Source organism: Emys orbicularis, chromosome 4, assembly GCF_028017835.1.
Source record: "Emys orbicularis isolate rEmyOrb1 chromosome 4, rEmyOrb1.hap1, whole genome shotgun sequence".
Taxonomy (NCBI): domain Eukaryota; kingdom Metazoa; phylum Chordata; order Testudines; family Emydidae; genus Emys; species Emys orbicularis.
In genome coordinates this window covers 128232882-128251473 of record NC_088686.1, presented here as the reverse complement: position 1 = coordinate 128251473, position 18592 = coordinate 128232882, and the positions used below count along the sequence as shown (strand labels likewise).

The 18592-nt window shown below is 47.4% G+C and overlaps 1 protein-coding gene across 4 annotated transcripts in view; it reads left to right on the top strand.

Annotated features, from left to right (window-relative positions):
- The window catches only part of KDM5B (lysine demethylase 5B), a 188952-nt gene extending 171157 nt beyond the window's left edge, over positions 1 to 17795 (top strand). For all 4 annotated transcript variants that reach the window (XM_065403804.1, XM_065403805.1, XM_065403803.1 and 1 more), the window contains 4 exons: positions 6664 to 6775; positions 13242 to 13396; positions 13937 to 14263; positions 17543 to 17795. In XM_065403804.1, the coding sequence (XP_065259876.1) occupies positions 6664 to 6775; positions 13242 to 13396; positions 13937 to 14263; positions 17543 to 17674 (726 nt within the window). In that variant the 3' untranslated portion in view covers positions 17675 to 17795. The remainder of the gene's footprint in view (positions 1 to 6663; positions 6776 to 13241; positions 13397 to 13936; positions 14264 to 17542) is intronic.
- Positions 17796 to 18592: the final 797 nt, after the last annotated feature.

The following is an 18592-nucleotide window of genomic DNA, read 5'->3' as shown; positions in this document are numbered from 1 at the left end:
AAAGAATATTTGTTTACACTGGGGTGTCAGACTTGTTTGGAGGGAGGTTGAATTCTAGATTTAATTGAAATGTGTGGTCTATCCTCAGTTCATAGCAGAAATCCCACTGAGGTCAATGAAAGGTTTGCACAAAGTTCAGGAGAGAAGACGGCCTTTGTTTAGTAGCTATGAGTTCTTCTTCGAGAGATGTCCCTGTGGGTGCTCCACTCCAGGTGTTGGTGCGTCCCTGCGCCTTTGCTCAGAGATTTTTGTAGCAGTACTCGTACCGGCCACGCATGCATAGAGCCTGCGCCCCCGCTCTGAGTCTAGCTTAATAGTGCGCGTGCGTGGCCGGTCTCCTCAGTTCCTTCTCTACTGTCCCCGGCCTGAGACGGAGCTCAGCAGACTCGTGAGGAAATTCTTTCCTCTTGTTACAATTACCCTTCTAGTTAGTTAGTTTGTTGTTTGTTCGTTGTTAGTTATAGTTAGTTACCATTTCTATCTCTTTAAAAAAAAAAAAAATTCCTGTCAGCCGCAGCCGCTTCGGACATGCCTGGCTCCACAGGCTTTAAGCGCTGCTCTAACTGCAAGGAGGCTATCCACCTGTCAGATGGCCACTCACAGTGTATAAAATGTTTGGGGGTGACCCACATTCCCCAAAGATGTGCCCACTGCAGCAAACTTAGCTCCAGGACACGGAAGGACAGGGAGCTTAGACTGAAACTGCTCCTCCTCCAGAAATCCCTAGGCACAGCTTCAGACCCAGGCGCTGATTCCAGCTCCGCTGCCCACCACAGCCCCCCCCCCCCCCCCCCCCCGCGCCTCAAAGAAGCACAAGAAATCTTCAAAAAAAGGGCACCTTTTGTCAGCTTCAAAGGAAACCCTGTGACACAGGATTTCCCCGGGCAGATCTATCGCTTCCCTGCCTGTGCTCCCCCGCTTGAGCACATTTGACGAGCCGGGCTCCTCCGGCACCGCGCGAAACCCACCTGAGGCTGCGGCGCGAGGCTCCGGTGCCGAGGCTTCAGGCCTCCAGCTGCCTGCCTCTCTTCTGGCACCGTTCGGCACCGCGATGGACGCAGTGCCGACATCCCACAACCTGCCTGACCCCCTGCAGGCTGAGATTGCTCTCCTGGCACCGGCCACTGCACCGACACCCGCTGGGCTGACCGGCAGTGAGCCCAGACTCAAAACACCGGTGCAGAGGAATGTTTCCTCACTGCAGCTTCCTCCTATCCAGCCTTCACCTCACACAGGAGCCTCAGCCCTTCAATTTACTCATGCAAGAGATCTGTTTGTGTCACCTATCCTGCAGTCACCCCTGCTGAATGCCTGCTTCTCTCCAATGGCTGAGTCAGGGTCTGAACAGCCTTCCTCCAGTGAGGAGGAAGCTGGACCACAGGGGGATTTTTCACCGTATCAAGACTCCCATCCCCAGACCCCAGTCAACAGAGGTCATAGAAAAATTACCTCATCCTATTCTCAGGATCCTGCCCCCTGGGGGGTGAACCCCTGGATGGCACCACCTATGCCCTACCCACCACCATGGCAATATTGGGCACCATGGGCATCGTACCCTCGAGAACACACGCGCTACTCCAACCAGGCACAACACCGGTCTAGCACCACCACCTGACGAACCTGCCAATGACACAAGACACCAGGCAGCATCGTCACACTTGCAGGGTCAACCAAGTCCTGCTCCTATTCCAGTAGAGCCGGAGGTAATGCCTGAAGAAGCCTTACTTCCCCCTCCTCCAACACCCTCGGATGACTACGCAAAATTCCAAGACCTTTTTAAAAGAGTTGCCAGTGACTTGAGAATTAACTTGGAGGAAGTCCCTGAACAACAGCATGAGTTAACGGACATCCTACAGCGCTCTTCTTCCTCTAGGTTGCATTACCAATCAACGTAGCCCTTTTAGAACCTGCTAAGTCCATCTGGCAGACTCCAGCTACAAGCCTACCTACCTGTAAACAAGTGGACCGCAAGTACTTCATCCCTTCTAAGGGCTCTGAATTCCTTTTTACCCATCCAGCACCAAACTCGTTGGTAGTAGACGCAGCGAACCAAAGGACCAAACAACAGTATTCCCGCTCCACCCCGGCCAACAAGGAAAGTAAACGCTTGGACCTCTTCGGTCGCAAAGTATATGCATCCTCAACGCTACAATTTCGTATTGCTAATTATACTGCAGTTCTTGCAAAATATGACCACAGAAACTATAATAAATTCATGGACTTTATTGATGACATTCCAGAACAGAAGAAATAACAATTCACAGCTCTGGTTTCCGAGGGACAAATCATATTACGTACCGCTCTTCAAGCGGCCCTCGATATAGCCAATACTGCAGCAAAATCGACTGCCACAGCAGTGGTCATGCGCCGAGGTTCATGGCTCTCCTCCTCTTTCTTTCCTCGAGAGGTCCAGAGTACCATTGAAGACCTTCCCTTTGACGGTGACAAACTCTTTGCCTCCACCACAAACGACGTGCTTCATTCAATGAAGGACTCCAGGGCAACCCTCCAGTCCTTAGGTCTCCAGACATCTACGACCAGAAGGCGACAATATAGGTATCAACCTTACCAATGTCCACGCTACCCCACATATACACAACACTTCCATAGATCACAGGAGCAGCAACAACAGCAACGCCAGAGACCGAGATTCCAGCGTCGTCGTCCCAATTCTGTGGGGGCCCCTCAACCCCCTCCAATTAATAAGCAAATTTGAAGCTTTAGTCGAGGGTTTAGAAAACAGCATTCCCACTTCAGCCAGTACACCTATTTTTGGACACCGCCTACGACCATTCTCCCATCAAGGGCAGAACATTACCACCGACAAGTGGGTTATAGAGGTCGTTACAATTGGCTACTCCATCCCCTTCCTCTCCTTGCCTCCCACCCACCCACCCTCCCCGTCCCTCTTCAGGGACCCTTCTCACGAGCAACTACTCCTCCAAGAAGTGCAACATCTCCTCCAAATGGGAGCAATCGAAATTGTGCCCGAACGACACAAAGGGAAGGGTTTCTACTCCCATTATTTCTTAACGGAAAAGAAAACTGGGGGGTGGCGACCAATCCTTGACCTCAGACGGCTCAACAAATTTGTCAAAAAGCAAAAGTTCAAGATGGTTACTCTCACTACCATAATCCCAGCGCTGGAGCAGGGCGATTGGTTTTCAGCCCTCGATCTACAGAACGCCTATTTTCATGTGACTATACACCCGGCCCACAGACGCTTCCTATGTTTTACCCTTGGCTCAACACATTTTTAATACGGGGTTCTCCCCTTCGGACTGTCCACAGCCCCCTGTGTTTTTTCCAAGATCCTAGCCGTAGTCACTGCCTACCTCAGGAAACAAGGGGTCGTAATATTTCTTTACCTCGACGATTGCCTCCTCAAAGCCTCAACGTTCGACGAAGCTGTCCGATTCACGTGACTTACCGTTGATTGTTTCCTATCTCTAGGCCTGCAAATAAACAAAAACAAATCCACATTATGCCCCACCCAACATCTGGAGTTCATAGGAGCATACCTCGACTCCCGGACGGGATTGGCATCTCTCCCACCCGACCGCTTCAACTCCATAAGCCTACTGGCCACAAAACTTCGCAATAGTCCCCAGGTCACTGCCCGAGACTGTCTACAAATACTAGGTCACATGGCCTCGTGCACCTTTGTAGTCCAAAACACACAACTCTACATGAGGTGCTTCCAAGCGTGGTTGGCCACGGTCTACAGACCGAATGTGCACTCTCTAAACAAGACTCTCTCTATACCCTTCCAAGTCAAAGATTCTCTACTGTGGTGGACAGTTCACTCCAACCTCTGCTCTGGAGTCCCCTTTCTTCAGGAGGCTCTATCCCTCATATTGACTACTGATGCATCTCTGACAGGATCGGGTGCACGCATGTCTCACCACACAGTCCAGGGGCTATGGTCTTCAACCGAAACCTCTCTGCACATAAATGTCCTAGAACTTCGAGCCATACGCAATGCGTGCCGTCACTTCCTCCCACTAATCAGGAATCACCATGTACGCATAATGACAGACAACATTGCATGCATGTTCTATGTAAACAGGCAGGGAGGGGCTCGCTCCCACTCGCTTTGAACAGAGGCTATGAAGCTCTGGAATTGGTGCCTTGCGAACAACATCCGGATATCAGCTGCCTATCTTCCCGGAATGATGAACACCACAACGGAAGAACTAAGCAGACGCTTTCCCTGGGATCATGAATGGGAGATAGACGAGAAAACCATTTACAACATATTCCGCATTTGGGGTCATCCAACCATAGACCTTTTTGCAACTGCGAAAAACACGAAATGCCCCAACTTTTGCTCCAGAGTGGGACTGGGCAAACATTCCCTGGGAGACGCATTCATGATTCCATGGGACCGAAACTTACTCTATGCGTTTCCCCCGATACCGGTTCCCAACAGAGTCCTGATAAAAGAGTCCTGAACAGAGCGTGCCAAGGTGATCCTGATTGCCCCGTCATGGCCCAGACAACCGTGGTTTCCGTTCCTCAACAGAATGTCGATTCGACCACCAATTTCGTTGCCTCTCATCCCGAACCTCCTATCACAGCAAAACGACCGATTTCTCCACCCCAACCTGTCCATGCTTCACCTCAAACCCTGGTTCCTACATGGTTCTCCCAAAACGAACTAGATTGCTCTGAACAAGTTCAAAGAGTGCTCCTACATAGCAGTACACAATCTACTCGCACCACCTATCTACGAAAGTGGAAACGATTCACACATTGGTGTTCAGCTAAACAACTTTGTCCCACGTTGGTACCTCTCCCGCTCATACTTGACTACCTATTGGACCTTAAGCAATCTGGCCTTTCTTTCAGCTCCATCAGAGTCCATTTAGCTGCTATTACAACCTTTCATGGCAGAATTGATGATACCTCTGTCTTTGCTCATCCAATCACCAAGCGTTTCCTCAAGGGACTCCAAGCCCTATACCCAGACATTAAACCACCTACCCCTCCGTGGGACCTTCATTTAGTACTAGCCTGCCTAACTCAACAACTATTTGAGCCCCTAGCCACTTGCTCGCTTTTACACCTTTTGATGAAAACAGCATTTTTAGTGGCAATTACCTCCACCAGACGAGCGGGAGAAATAGCAGCTCTTATGGCAGACCCACCATATACGCTATTCAAAGACAAGGTTACCCTTAGATTACAGCCCAAATTTCTTCCAAAGGTGCATTCCTCCTTCCACATTAATGAGCCGATACACCTACCGATCTTCTTTCCAAAACCATATGCAAACTCGTTCAAAGCCACGATGCATACATTAGATGTACGCAGGGCCTTGTCCTTCTATTTGGATAGAACCAAACCTTTTAGAAACTCTTCTAGACTCTTTGTCTCTATCGCGGAGCGTTCCAAAGGGACTCCTATTTCTACCCAGCGACTTTCAAACTGGATTTCTCAGTGCATCCGATTGTGCTATCAGATGAAGAAGGTTACACCTCCAGCCGGCATCAGAACTCACTCCACTAGATCTCTGGCTGCCTCTGTGGCTTTCTTACGCAAAGTTCCCCTGGCTGACATCTGTAAAGCAGCCACTTGGTCCTCTGAACTCACATTTGTTAAACACTATGCCCTTACTCAGGGCCCTCTCTCTGATACACGATTGGGCAGAGCTGTACTATCTACGGCATTCCTATCAGATCCGAAGTCCCTACCTCCTTGAGACACACTGCTTTTAAGTCACCTGGAGTGGAGCACCCACAGGGACATCTCTCTCGAAGAAGAAGAGGTTACTCACCCTGTGCAGTAACTGACGTTCTTCAAGATGAGTGTCTCTGTGGGTGCTCCACTACCCACCCTCCTCCCCTCTACTTCGGAGTTGGGGTAGCCTCCGTTGTAGAGAAGGAACTGAGGAGACCGGCCGCGCATGCGCACTATTAAGCTAGACTCAGAGCGGGGGGGCAGGCTCTACGCATGCGTGTCCGGTATGAGTACTGCTACAAAAATCTCCGAGCAAAGGCGCAGGAGTGGTGCACCAACACCTGGAGTGGAGCACCCACAGGGACACTCATCTCAAAGAACGTCAGTTACTACACAGGGTGAGTATGAGTAACCTCCTCTTACTTTCCTAATCTGTTCATTTTGGTGCATGTTAACCTACACTTTAAACTGTCCTTGCAATTAATCCTATGACTAGTACAGAATCTCAGTGCAAGAATTCCCTTCTCATTTTTAAGAAGCGAAGGAAATTAGCTATAAAAGTTACATTAATGCAGCATTGGGACTGAGATTTTACAGACACCAAAGCCAAGAAAGTCTGTTATTCCCAGGTGACCATAACTTGGCTCCACTGTACATGCCCGCACTTTTCCATTAGAGATCATATAAAGTGGTAGAAGAAGCTAGATCAATGCAATGGGGCCAGTTTACATGATCTCTGTGGAATCCATAATTCACAGCTTTTCATATAAAAACTCCAGCCATAACATTGCTTTTAATAAATTTCCAGGTTTAAGGTGAAGGAGGATGCAAGGAATTTGATAGAATTAATGAGTTGCAATACTAAAAGTTAAAAACACTTCAAATAGAAATAAGTGTTTGTTTTGTTGCAATGTCTGACACATTTAACTCAAAATTTGTTATACAAAAAGGTGTGTTTAATAAATGTTTCTCTTCCCTTAGGTATCTCAGACAATTGATGCAATGTCTTTTTCTCTGCCTCATGACTGGGATAACAGAACCATGTATTTACATTCTCCCTTTTCTTCAGGACAGAACTGCATTCCCTTTCATGGTTTGTTATGCTTCACTTACATTTTTCAGTGTATGACTGGGAGACCTGAAGCATAAAAATGGGGGCCCTGCCTTGTTCTCTGGTCCTTGCTTTTGAGTCATGGAGAGTAGAGGGATTTGTCCATAAAGTCAGTTTGGGCTGAACCACAAGCTGGGAAGCCAGATGAACAGGCTTCATCTTTCTAAGGCAGGCCTCATAGTCTAGGAGCATGTTAATTCCCTGGGCAAGTTAATGGTAGAAAGGTAAGGGATGTGTCATTTTATTGATAAATAACTACAGAATCATAATTTCAATTATGTCATTTTCTGCGGCATGACAGGGGGGTCTCGCTGCCATCCCCTGGCTCCAAACTCCACGTCCTACAATTGGTTGAAATTTTGATAATACAATGTTTTCAGAAATGGCTTGAGTTGGGTGAGCTCTTTCTCACATCAATACAATGGTACCAGACATGACAAACCTATAACAATTAAGTAGATATATATTCAAAAAATGTTCAAAAATCAATTTTTTAAATTGTAATTTAACACAGGCTTGTCAAACGTATAGCCCTCACAAAGTTAAATTGTGGCCCTCAACTGACAGTACTGTGATGTCAGTTAATGCACAGCACATACCTGACTAATATTTTGTAATGTTCCCGATTACCATAAATAGGAGTGCTTCAAGTTGATTCGCCGTCATCAGCAAAAAAGAAGCGGTTTAGTGGTATTGATTGTCAACTTTGTTTATCATTTCAAAAGAGTTGTAGTGAGGCAATGGTTAGGACGTCAGCATCCAGCCAGAAATTACTGGAATCCATCTGCAAATGGTATGCGCATCGTTACCTAACATACATGACATAATTAATTACAATCCCAAAGTAATTTATTACAAAATCCTTGTTTTTACTGTGGTCTTGATAGTTTTAGACATCAATGGGGAAATGAAGCATACCGACTAGTAGCTGAATCTTTGGACAATACCACCGCGGAGGACCTGGTTAAACACAACGTTTAGTGGCATCTTACATGCTATAAGACATGCACCCATAAATTTAGGAAGGTTGGAAAGGAAGTACATCAAGCATCAGGAAAAAGTTGAAGATGCTGGGACAAGTGCCCGCTGTGGGCAAGGTTCACCTTATACTAGGCCTCCTGGCATGTGTTTCAAGAAGAACATCTGTTTCTTCTGTGGGAAGCCAGAAGGAACCCATTAAGCACTGTTTCAACACATGAGATGGGTGAGAAACTGTATGAAGCAGTCAAATTTTGGTGAGAATGTTGCATGGAAAATAAAGGTAAGTGGTGCATTGACACAAAAGAGAGCCCCGCATATGACATTGCGTATCACATTGAGTGTCACACCAAGAATGTATGTAAACCATACTTATTTTTCTACTGCAAACTGTGGGACTCAGCGGGAATTGATAAATTGCCACATAGGTGCTTTGAATGGGATTGAAGAGGAACAAATGTTTAGCAGAAAGGCTCTTAAAGCATTTATTGAAGATGAACTATGGGATGTGGACACAGTTTTAGCAATCCTGTCTGCAGAAATGAAACACAGCGCATATCCTTAAAAGATCCAAAAAAAGTGGCACTATCAAAAGCGGCACTATCAAAAGCAAATGCATGTCTTGCATGGCCTTTCTAAGCCAGCACTTACTAACAATGTGACTGGTACCTTATTGCAGCAGAGGCCTTTCTGCATAGCAATTAGAGAGAGTATGGCCGAGGTACAAGCTCTCAACAAACCGTTAACACCTGCCAAGACTTGGCTGAACACTTCATTATGAAGACACAGAGGAAATACTGAACCTATGACAAAGTCCACCTCCTGTTTGAAATGAATGCAGAGGAATCAATTAAAAAATTAAATTAAAAAATTACCGGAAAGAAGAGACTTCATGGTATTGCACCTCTTCAGTACAAAATAATTGACTCCACGAACATCTCCAATGTCACAATGAAGAAGTTACTGTCACATATTCTCATGAAGGACAGGTTAACCCTATACTTTATAGGAAAAACGCTCCAGCATGCGAAAAATTGCTCAAAGAATTTCATCATTTCATGGTGTAATGAAGCTACTTCCTCACACTATTCAGTGGAGTTCCTTCATAGTTCCCATCGGGAGGCTGTCATTAATTATGTTGCATGCCATCAATACCGCAGAGAGAGGTGCTACTGAACTCCAGTTTTTTGTACAAGACACACATGTTCTAGTGCCCTATGTGAGGCACTACCTAAGACTTCCACAAGATTGTTTTTTGTGCTTGCTGTTGGGGAACAGAATTGCTGTATGTCCCTTAGAGATGTGTTCCTATTACTCGGACTATTAAAAGTCACTGCACTCCCAGGCTTCCACGCCCTCTCAGGATGTGGCACTACTGGAAGGTTGACTGGAAAGACCAAATTATCTTAGCGGACAGTATTTGATTCAGCCTCCGAAGATACTCTGTTTGCTCTGAAGGTGCTTGGAATGGTTGAGACAGTCACTTATGAGGTCATAAATGCACTGGAGGCATTCATATGCCTGGCTTACAATTTGAAGACCAGCATTATGACACTTGCAGAGCTATGTTGATGGACGTTTTCCAAGAAGCAGACAAACTGAGAAAAATTGCCACTAAGATGGGGTGCAGTTATACCTGCTATTAAGAGGGCAAATTGTCAAGCAATGGAATGGCTCTGGGATGATTTAGTGCATCCAAAGCTACCCTTCCCAACCGGGCATGGATGGGTCTTGGAGGATGGACTGATCATATCAATTACGTGTGAAATACGATGCACTTCTAAATCAATCTTTCAGCTAATTAACTGCTTGTGCAAAGACCAGATGATAACCACACTGCAAATGTTAGGCCAGCAACCTGCCTTGTATATAGAGATGCAAGAGCAGCATGGATGAGGATCAGTATGATAACGTGTTTATCAGTGGTTCCCTAGACCGAGACGACTCTGATGATGACTTTGATGAGTAAATGTTTTTAGTCCTACGTGACCAGGCTGACTTCCCTAGGTTTACCAAAAGTCAATGTCTCTCTTTTGTTATGTAAGCAATGCATCCCTGTTTTAAAGCATAATTTTAAAAAGTTGATTTCTAAATATTTTCTCTCATATGTATCTACATAATTGTTCTAGGTTTGTCATGTTTGGTACCAGTAGACCATGGAAGAAAGGTCTTTCGAATGATACCCAACTTGACCCATTTCCAACAACATTGTATTATCAAAAATTCCATCAATCGGAGGGCCTGGAGTTGGGAGCCAGGCAGGCAGTGAGTGCCCGCTGCCATGCTGCAGAGGGTGACACCATTGAAATGGCACTTCTGTAGATTTTTACTAATCAAATGACACCTCCACTATCGTACTGATCTGTTGCCTAGCATAGATGGTCTAACGTGGACCAAACCAGTACAAATGGCATCTTTCCACCTGTCTCAAATGCCACCCTTGTTGCTTCCTGCCTTTCACTCCAGACATTTGCTGCTTCAGATGCCAAGGTCTGGCCTTATATTTAGTTTTTACTTTTGTGTGCTGTTAATATGGAACTTAACTGTAGTGATAATTGTACGTTTATTTACGTATTCCAATTTAGAACAGTCTTTCGAGAATGTTATGGTGTAAATTTAAACAAAGAGATGCTCTAAAACTCCACAGTCAGTTATGGATTCAGTACACATTTCATTTGCACAGAGTCCTTGTACAAAAATGTTCATGTGTTTACATAAGAATTTTGAGTTATGCCTTAAACTGCTTTAAAAGCTCAATGGAAAAGATGGGTGTATTAAAGCTTAACAGTAATTATACAGTGAGAAACAGTTTTAGGTATCAGCCTTTAGTTTCAGTTAGAGATTTACAAAAGTATTGTATTAGTAACTTCCCCCGCCCATCCTTGGCTTTACTGTGGATTCTCTCCATGGTTTTGTATCTGATTCACCTTTTTCTTTTGTGATTCTGAAAATCTTTCTCCTTTGATTCAAAGGACCATTATTTAACTCTCTCATGTTGCTTCAAATTGGTGAGAAGCAGCTAAGACAGATGCCTGTCCCTCAGCCTATCAGCTGAGATAGAAATCATAACCCAGACACTGAATAAGTCATTTTTATGATGGTGACCCAGAGAGTTTGACAGGGCCATTCCCAGTAAAAGTCTCCACCACCATATGACTGCCCACAAGTTACTGCACAGGCCTTTATCTTTTCTTTAGTTACATTGTTGTAATTAGAGATGAAAAGTGAAGTATCTGACCAGATTTATTAGAGATGTTTTGCACAAAGACTGTTAGTTAAGCATAAAAAATCTTCCCCAAATTTTCCTTTTTATTGGTTTATGTACTATTGGCAGTAGCAGATTTGCCATGGTTCCGGGCCCACACTCCAGGGGGCCCCGACCAGGCCCACTCTTCGCGCCCCCCCCCTCCTGCGGGGGGCAGAAGCTTGGTGCTGCTGGCACTGAGGCTTCTACTGTAGTAGGGCAGCCAAGCTCCCCCTCCCCTGCCTTTTCTCACAGCTTGCTGCGTTCCCGCCCTCCCCCTCCCTGCCGCCCATCAACTGTTTGCCGGCAGGAGGGAGGGGGAAGAGCGGAGCCGCAGCATGCTCGCCACTGGGGAGAGGAGGCAGAGAAGGGGCGGGGCTTTGAGGAAAGGGGTGGAATGAGCATATCTATTCTGTGAACGCAGAGCTGCGTAGCCCGGCTGAAAAAAGAAGGTGCTGCTCAGCTCCCTGGACTTTGCAGCTGGACACCACCTTCTGGGTCCTAGTGCTGGTTGAGCTCCCTTCTGTGTGCTGGGAGCCATCCTTCATTTTGTACAACAGTGAGTGCCCACGGTTGGACAGAGGCAGTGGGGAAGGAAGGTGCATGGGATGGGGAAGAGAAGGGGATAGGGCAGGGATCGGCAACCTTCGGCCCGCGGCCCGCCAGGGTAAGCCCCCTGGCGGGCCGGGCCAGTTTGTTTACCTGCCGCATCCACAGGTTCGTCCGATCGCGGGTCCCACTGGCCGCGGTTCACCATTCCAGGCCAATGGGGGGCTGCGGGAAGCAGCGTGGGCTGAGGGATGTGCTGGCCGCGGCTTCTTGCAGCCCCCATTGGCCTGGAGTGGCGAACCGCGGCCAGTGGGAGCTGCGATCAGCCAAACCTGCGGACGCAGAAAGTAAACAAACCGGCCTGGCCCACCAGGGGGCTTACCCTGGCGGGCCGTGGGCCGAAGCTTACCGATCCCTGGTATAGGGGAAGCGGGTGCCCAGCATGTGGATCCCCTTGGCAGCAGCTGGGGCTCCCCTGTTAAGCAGTCCCATCAAACCCTGACCCTGACAAGCTCCACCTCCCCTGCATCTGTACCACCCCAATGAGCTCCCCCGACACCCTCCCCACTGAGCCCCAACCACCTACACCCCCACCCAAATGAACCCCACCTCCCCTGCACCCAGACTCCACCCCCGCTGAGCTCCAACCACTTTCACTTGGTCCCCCCTGCAGACTCCCATTGCCCCTGCACCTGGCACCTCCCTGTGCATCCAGATCCCCCACTGAGCTGCCTGCACCTAGACTTCCCCCCACAGAACCCTCTTACCCCCCACACAGAACCCTCTTACCCCCATCTGGATACCCCCACACTAAGTCCCTCTGCACTTGGATCCTGCTGCCGGGCTGAGCCTCCCTGCCCACATCTGGTGTGCCTGGGGCAAAAGGGGCAGGGCCCCAGGGTGTTTCTGTGGTAGGCATGGCCCTTGTTCTGTGGCAGGGTCAGGTTCAGCCTCACTGCCAAGTCCCTGTCCCAGGGGGCCGGGGGAGGCTGCAGGGTATTTTCCCACCTCCATGCAGCTAGTGGCCTGTGCTCCTCACTGCCATGGTGGAGCTCCCACATTTATTTATTGTAAAAAAAAATTTTTTAAATCAGAATTTTAAAATATTATGCACAGAATTTGATGCAGAATTCTCTCAGGAATATGGGGCACTGTACAGCTGTGATGGTGGGACTGTGAAGCGGGTGCTGGACAGTAGGGGAGCTGGGCAGGGGGTATGGTGTGCCGGGTGCTGTGCAGATGTGGTGGGAGGTCAGCGGGAGGGGTCTCTAGGCAGGGGGTGCTGGGCATAGGGATCTGTGGGGGAGGTCTCTGGGTGAGGGGGCACTGGCATAAGGGCAGGGCAGGGGGCAGTGTGGAAGGGGCATGCTGGTAGCACAGGGCTGGGCAGGCCAGTGTGCATCTAGCAGTTTTGGGTTTGTAAACAGTGCCCTTGTGCTGGGCTGTGTGGGGCCACTCCTGCCACACTGCGCCTCATTGCCCCCAACCGGCCCCTCGCTCTGTGGACGGCCCCCCATCACATGCCCTATTTCCCCAACGGGGGCCCACAAATATGTTTGGCGCCGAGCCCAGAAAAAGTTAATCCGGCCCTGACTATTGGGAAAGAATTTTCTAAATCTCTGTATTTATCACAAGCCTTGACATTAGAAAATTAAAATTTTTGTTTTGTTGTTGTAGCCATTAGCGCAGAGCTGGATGAGCTGCTGATGGAGGCCCATTTGCTACAGGTTTCACTGCCTGAAATACAAGAGCTCTACCAGATCTTATTCACAAAGCACAGCCCTGTTCTGCAAACAGAACAGAGGTCAGCAATAGGACCAACAAGTGAAAAGGCAGGTATCTGACAACACCACAGATCCCTCTATTTGGGGCCCTTCCCAAGCAGAGAGGTTCTGGCTGGACTCCGTAAACTTCAAAAGTGTGTGTGTGTCTTCAGGACGGGTTGGGAACTTTGTGCAATTCTCTCTGCAGGTTTCTCTGTCTGTGAATATAATTTGTGTTGCATTTCTGCATCCTGAAACTGCATTTGCTGGTCATTTATATGACTTAATTATGGCCATTCTGATTCTAATAGTAACCAGATACTAATGAGTCCAGTGGGGAAGAGGAGGCTTTTCCTTGAAAACTGGAAACTTGTAAAGCTGCTTTGGAGGAGAGAAAGAAAGGAGGGAGTCACTCATTCATTCCAACTCTTGCTTTGACCCAATATTCAGCCCTTAAGAATAGCTGCAGAGTGAGTGTGTTTAGTGTGCCATAGAGGGCGGCCCTCCTTTCAGTGTAGCAATGGATGGGTGATATGTTGGAGGGGAAGATAGATCACTGAATAACGGATTAGAGTCCTTAGGGTTTTGCTTCAATATCCTTCCCACTAGAACGAGTGCTGCCGGGGGAAGAGAGATGGAGTTGGTTCTGTGGAGAGAAAATTAAAAAGGCGCTTTGAAAGAGAGGGCTTCTGTGGTGAAAAGAGAGCAAGAGTAAAAAAACTGAGAACACCCAAAAAGAAGAAATTGAAACTGAATCCCTCCAAGGATCTCAGCAATAGCAAACTGGAGAGAGAGCGAGAACGGCTTTTTGAGGTGCAGCGCTCCAGCGAAAGCCACTTGCTTCCCTTGGATATGTCGTTCTCTGAGCAGGAGGACTCAGAGGATGAAGATGCAATCTGCCCTGCTGTGAACTGCCTGCAGCCTGAAGGAGATGAGGTCAGTGAATGGGAAGCCTGCTGTGGGGCACTGAATGGAGGGAGCAGGTGATATCAGAACTGCTCCCTAATCCTTTTGTTAGACCAACATTATCGACAAAGAGAGTGAGAGCTATTGCAGACACTGGGCACCTGGAAAACCTGAGGAGCTCATCCTTGCCTTTAGTCTCTTCCCTACAGGAACTTTTCTTTGAGTACCTGGCAACTATTGGAACCACTTAGAGTAGAATCACATTTTCATAGGAACTTCTCCCAGTGTCTCCAGTAACTCACTTTTCAGCTAGACAGAAGTAGCTCTAAATGGGCCGTTTGGCAGCTGGCTGCTGCTTGCTGCATCTCCTATTAAGCTTGGAGGGAGGTCCTTACAATTCTGGATTTCTTACAATCCTACTGTGTTTCTTTGATAGAAAAGTTACTACTGTTTCTCCTTAAAGGCTGCTTGAAAGGCTGTTTTAAAAAATCTTAGGTTGTGTCTACACACACAGTTTCCACCAGCTAAATCAGTTTCTCAACTGAAATATCAAAATCAACGCAAGCCCCTTTGAGTGGACATTCCTAAATCAGTTTAAGAATGTTTGATGCCAATTTAATGTAGTTTAGCTTGTCACCAAATAAATTGATATTAGTCACGTTATGGTGCAGCTGACCTGCCCATTGTCAGGCTGGGCCCATGCCTCACTTTCCCCACTGGCTGGATGGTTCTGGCTGAGCCAAAAAAATCCCCTTTCCAGGGTAGACAGAGTCCAAAAAGGCAAAACATACCAAATTCCTTGGGTACTGCCCCCTCAGAGTCTTGGAGCACCTTCATTTTCTCAGGGATTCTCCCCTCTTAATGCAAGGGTCTCAAATGGGCCTTCTAAGGCTTCTTTGGTAGGCTTCTTCCTTTAGCACTTTCTCCTTGCAAAGATCAGCACACCTGCCCATCCTTCATCTCTTCCTTGGCAGAGAGAAACTCAGCAGGTCCTACCATATCCCTGATCCTCCCCCAGACTGAGGAAAGCAAGTCTTTTTATATCCATCATGCTTTAGCATCTAAGGGTTACTGGGCTACAAGTTCCAGAATTTCTCTGTTATTGGGAGAAACCCTGTCTCAGGAGTAAGCTGAACTCTGTGAAAGGTATAAGCTCTGTGATACCACTAGTAAACCAATTTGTGTGCCCTCACAAAGGGGGTTGCTCTAATTTTACTGAATCAGTTTCTAACCCAATTTAGTTTAATTCGTGTGATTTCTGAGAGTGGCTAAGGCAGCAGTTCTCAACCCGCGGCCCATGGGCTGCATGTGGCCCAATTAGAAAAAAAAAATTCAAGATTTGCTGTTCTGGTCTGATAGGGGGCAGGCCTGGCTGAGGGGGAGACAGCATCTGGCAGCCTGCAGGAGGGGGCTGGTGAGTGGAGCAGGAGAGTGGGTCTCTGGGCAGGTTTGGGGCGGGAGGGGCCTCTCAGCTGTGAGGGAGTGGGCGGCGCTGGGAACCAGGGGTTTGCAAGGTGCCAGGTTTTAGCTGCCTGGGGCTCCACTCCTGGCCCGGCACAGGGGTCCTGGCTACCCGACCACTCAGGGTGGGGGTCCAGAGGCCAGCTGCCTGGCCCCATACAGTGGGGTCCCGGGGTCCAGCTGCCCAGCCTCGCACCGTGGGGTCTGGATCCCTCACCCAGGGCACCCCTCCTGGCCCCCTCTGTGGAGGGGGTTCTGAGCAGGGGGGCACGCTGGGCATAGGGGACTGTAGAGGGTTTGGGGGCGGGTGCTGTGGTTCTCAAGCTGTGGCCCACATAACACAATAATAAACAGGTTGAGAACCACTGGGCTAAGGCTTTAGTGATGCAGTAAAAATAATGCATTGAGCTCAGCCATTGCTTCTCCCTACACCTCTAACAGGTAACATGGAATGAGTTTTTTTTTTTTTCCAAACAGAAATTTTCATGATGAGGTCACAGGGCGGAGCTAACAACTTCTTGGCCTATATCCTTCTGGGTTTCAAATTATGCAGTTCTTATTAGGACACAGTAGATTTAAAACTTATATTGCTTTATGTACATTTGTTCTCAGCTCTTGTTAAGTTACAACATCAGCTTCTGAAAGTAACAGTGATTTAGACAGAACTCCTTCTGTTCTTCTGGCAACTTTGGGCCAGATTTTGAAAGGTGTTTAAGGGCCTAAAGATGCAAATAAGCACCTAGTGGGATTTTCAAAATCACCTAGTGCCTAACTTCCTACATGATGACATCCCTGTCCATTGCTTTTGTGGAGGAGTGCACACCCTTTCTCAGCCACTCTAGGAGCCTCACCAGTACAGCTTCCCCACAGAGCTTGGGAACTAAGATGGTCCCTCTTCCCTACCTGGAACTGTTCCCAGAGTCAGAGAGGAAAGCTAAGCAGTCACCATCCTTTCAGACTCCAGCACCAAACCTGGCAGGAGAGTGTCTGCATTGAGCCAGAGTGATGCAGTGAAGGGATGACAGGGGGTGCAAGCAGGCTGTGTCTCCATCAGTGCCCCTGGGATACAGGTATACGAAGGCTTCATGGCTTGGGCAGACAGGAGCAATGGGAGACTCCCTCTGGCCCCTGCATAGCAAAACATAATAAGAGGCAAAGCAGGAGGGTAGAGGCTTCACACAGGCCTCCCTCACTGGGCTGGGAATGACTGGAAGGAGGGAGCTCTGCATAGACCTGGGGAGAGATGTGGGCATTTGGAGCCATCCTTGAATTTAGCAGCAAAGAGCAGTCCACCCCCACTGCCTGTACAGAAGGCTGGGAGAGCACCAGAAGCCCAAGAGAAAATCTTAGGGCATTAGAGATTATTGCTCTCATGTTCACTGAGCATAGACACTCCCCTATGCAGTACAAAGGAAAGCACCATTTGGCAGCAGGCAATTGATGTGCCCAGTCCCAGGATTGTACATGCACAGCAGGGGCTGAGTTGTATATTCATGCCCCCTTGGTGCCTGTGTTAGCTCCCCTACTGTTTGTGAGGGTTGCGCACAGTGACGGGAGAAAAACTTCAAAAAACAAAATTCAAGCCCCCTCCTCAGGGTTTTAAACTGTGTGCGAGTGGTAGGGAGGACACTGCTCTTCACCAAACTGCTTTAGTTACATTTGTGAAACTGACCACAGTGCAAGCTGACTGTGCCCCTAGCAGTCACTAAGCCAGTCCCTCAGGGTAGAATGTTGGCTGGTTCAAGTAGGTAGATTGCTAAGAGCTTGAAGATAACTTACCACAGAAGGTTTGCACTTTATCTGCTGCCTTTTTCTCTGAACACTAATCTGTCTGCTCTTTGCAATTAGGTGGATTGGGTCCAGTGTGATGGCAGCTGCAATCAGTGGTTCCATCAGGTATGTGTGGGCATTTCTCCTGAGATGGCAGAGAAGGAAGACTACATCTGCATCAGCTGTACTGGAAAGGACTCTCAATATTGAAAGTAAAACTCACCAGAAGTCAGTCAGGACTCCATTAAGGAAGGTTATCAGAATTTCTCCATAAAGTCACAGGGCTAGTTTAAGAGCCAGGCTGCAAATGGTGCTACTTCTATCCTCATGGGATCATTTTTCAGAACTCAAAAATTTTTGACACTTTTGTATTTTTTCTCTTGAGCTATTTGTGGTTGTTGAGATTTGAAATGCTGACTGTTTAGTAGGGGTTTCCTCCAGTTTGGAAGGCATTTGAAACATGCACCTTTTATTGTACAGCATTAAATTACCTCTCTCTGGGATATACCAGCATACATAATTCAACTTCGTTTAGGTGCAGAAAAACTGCACCATGAATCCCAATAGATCCTCTTTTGAGGATATCCCTTGTTTACTCTGTTAACTCTTTGGAAACTTTAGTTTTTTTCACTTTGTATTTTTTTTGTAGACTAGGTTTATTTATCTGAGCAATAACTTCTATGTCTGGTTGCAGTGACTGGAATTACAATTCTGAACAGCGTGTTGGTGCTTTTAGCATTGGTTGATGTACAGAAAGCAAATGTTTAGGTCCTAGTGTCACTGATGGACTAGCGTGGTAGAAGACAGAAAAAGCTCTGTAAAGTAATTGCCACTGCTGTATTTTGGCTTTCTCCTTTTTTTGGGTAGCTTGTATCAAATGTTGCAGTTTCTATTGTGGAATAAACCCCTGGTTATGTTATAAAATTAAATGGTGATGTTTTTAGAGAGCTTGAAATGCAGTTTCCCTTTCCTTCATGATTGGTCGTTACATTAGTGGGCTCCACTTGCTCGAGAAAAGTCCACTATTTATTTCTTTATTTTAAGGAAAATGAACTAGAAAAGCCACGGTATTTTTTTTTACTCTGTCTTCAGTGTTGGAAGAAGAAATCAAGATCAAATTATTCACAC